The 1367-nt window shown below is 46.7% G+C and overlaps 1 protein-coding gene across 1 annotated transcript in view; it reads right to left on the bottom strand.

Moving 5' to 3' along the window:
* HOXA7 (homeobox A7) overlaps positions 1 to 752 on the bottom strand; it is a 1596-nt gene extending 844 nt beyond the window's left edge. The window contains exon 1 of the mRNA XM_009638651.2: positions 377 to 752. Coding sequence (XP_009636946.1) covers positions 377 to 752 — 376 coding nt within the window. The remainder of the gene's footprint in view (positions 1 to 376) is intronic.
* Positions 753 to 1367: the final 615 nt, after the last annotated feature.

Genomic DNA, 1367 nt, shown 5'->3' with positions numbered 1-1367 from the left:
CCCCCCCCGCCTTCCCCAGCGGGCGGGATTTTTTTTTTTTTTTTTTTGCCCAACTTCGGCAGAGGGCAGGGGAGACGCTTACCCGCGGGGGCTCTGGCAGCCCGCAGCCAACTCTCCACGTTTCTATAGCAAACAGCGCAAATCAACTCAATGCTAAAATTCCATAGCAAATGGAGTTAAATAAATTTACGAGGCTAGAACCCATTAATTGGGCAATAAAAAGTTTTATGATACTCATTTACATACAATGCCACGGGCTTTCTACGCAATGGCGCCTCGGCTATAATTAAAACCATAAAGGCTGTGCTGACAGTAATCCTGGCGACACGCTTTTGCCTGGCTGCCACGGCTCCGAGCCCTCTCCGCTTGCCCCTACCTGAAGACCTCATCCAGGGGTATATCCGGAAATTAGGCTCAGCCTGGTTGTGCAGGTTGCTTTCCTCCGCTTTCTCACAGCTGGGTTTGGTTAGCTCATTGCAGAGGACGGGAATGTTCTGATCAAAAGAGGAACAATGCAGGTTGTAGGCATCAGAGCCCAGGCTGTATCCGGAAGAGAACGGGCTTTGATATATGGTACTGTTCACATTGTACAAGCCGGGCATGGAGGAGGCGAAGGCACCCGCGCCTGGTCCATAGCCGCTTCTCTGGGAGTTGCTTGCAAAGGAGCAAGAAGTAGGCTCTGCATTTTGGAAAAGAGAAGCCCCCGCCGTATATTTGCTAAAAAGCGCATTCACATAATACGAAGAGCTCATAATTTTGACCTGTGATTTGTTGTCCGGCAGGCTTCAGTGTCGGTTTTACGAGGTAGCGTGATATATGATAACATTACACCCCCAGATTTACACCAAACCCCATTTTCTTTTGGACTGAGCTGCCTCGAGCACGTGACCGGTCATAGTGAAACAGCTCCCAGGAACAAGCGCCCTCAGCAGAAGGCCCAGCGCAAACACCACAAGCCACAGCAGTTTATCTAGATACAGGTACTTTATTTACAAATATTTAGATTAATAGCATTGTTACATCAAATGAGGAGTACAGCAGTCCAAACAAATCCTTTCTGTGACAGAAACAATAAGACCTACTGTAACTTACTCTGGGAGTACAGGTATTGCACCTCAACAAGCTGTAGTCATTACAACATTTGCTTCACGTCAGCAGCAGGTCGTGGTCCCTGGGCAAACCCTTTGTGGTGCAGCCTCAGTTTAAGCAGGATGCATGAGCTGTAGATCTTGAACATACCCATCTACTTAAGAGTATTAGTTAGAAAAAAAAAAAAAAAAAAAAAAAGAACAACACAAAAAAAACCCCAACCCGAAACCAACCAACCAAACCAAAAATGAGGGGGAAAAAATCAATTCAAGGACTCA

Source organism: Egretta garzetta, unplaced genomic scaffold (assembly GCF_000687185.1).
Source record: "Egretta garzetta isolate BGI_Z169 unplaced genomic scaffold, ASM68718v1 scaffold94, whole genome shotgun sequence".
Lineage (NCBI taxonomy): Eukaryota > Metazoa > Chordata > Aves > Pelecaniformes > Ardeidae > Egretta > Egretta garzetta.
The sequence above is the reverse complement of the archived record's forward strand: the minus strand, read 5'-3'. Positions and strand labels throughout refer to the sequence as shown.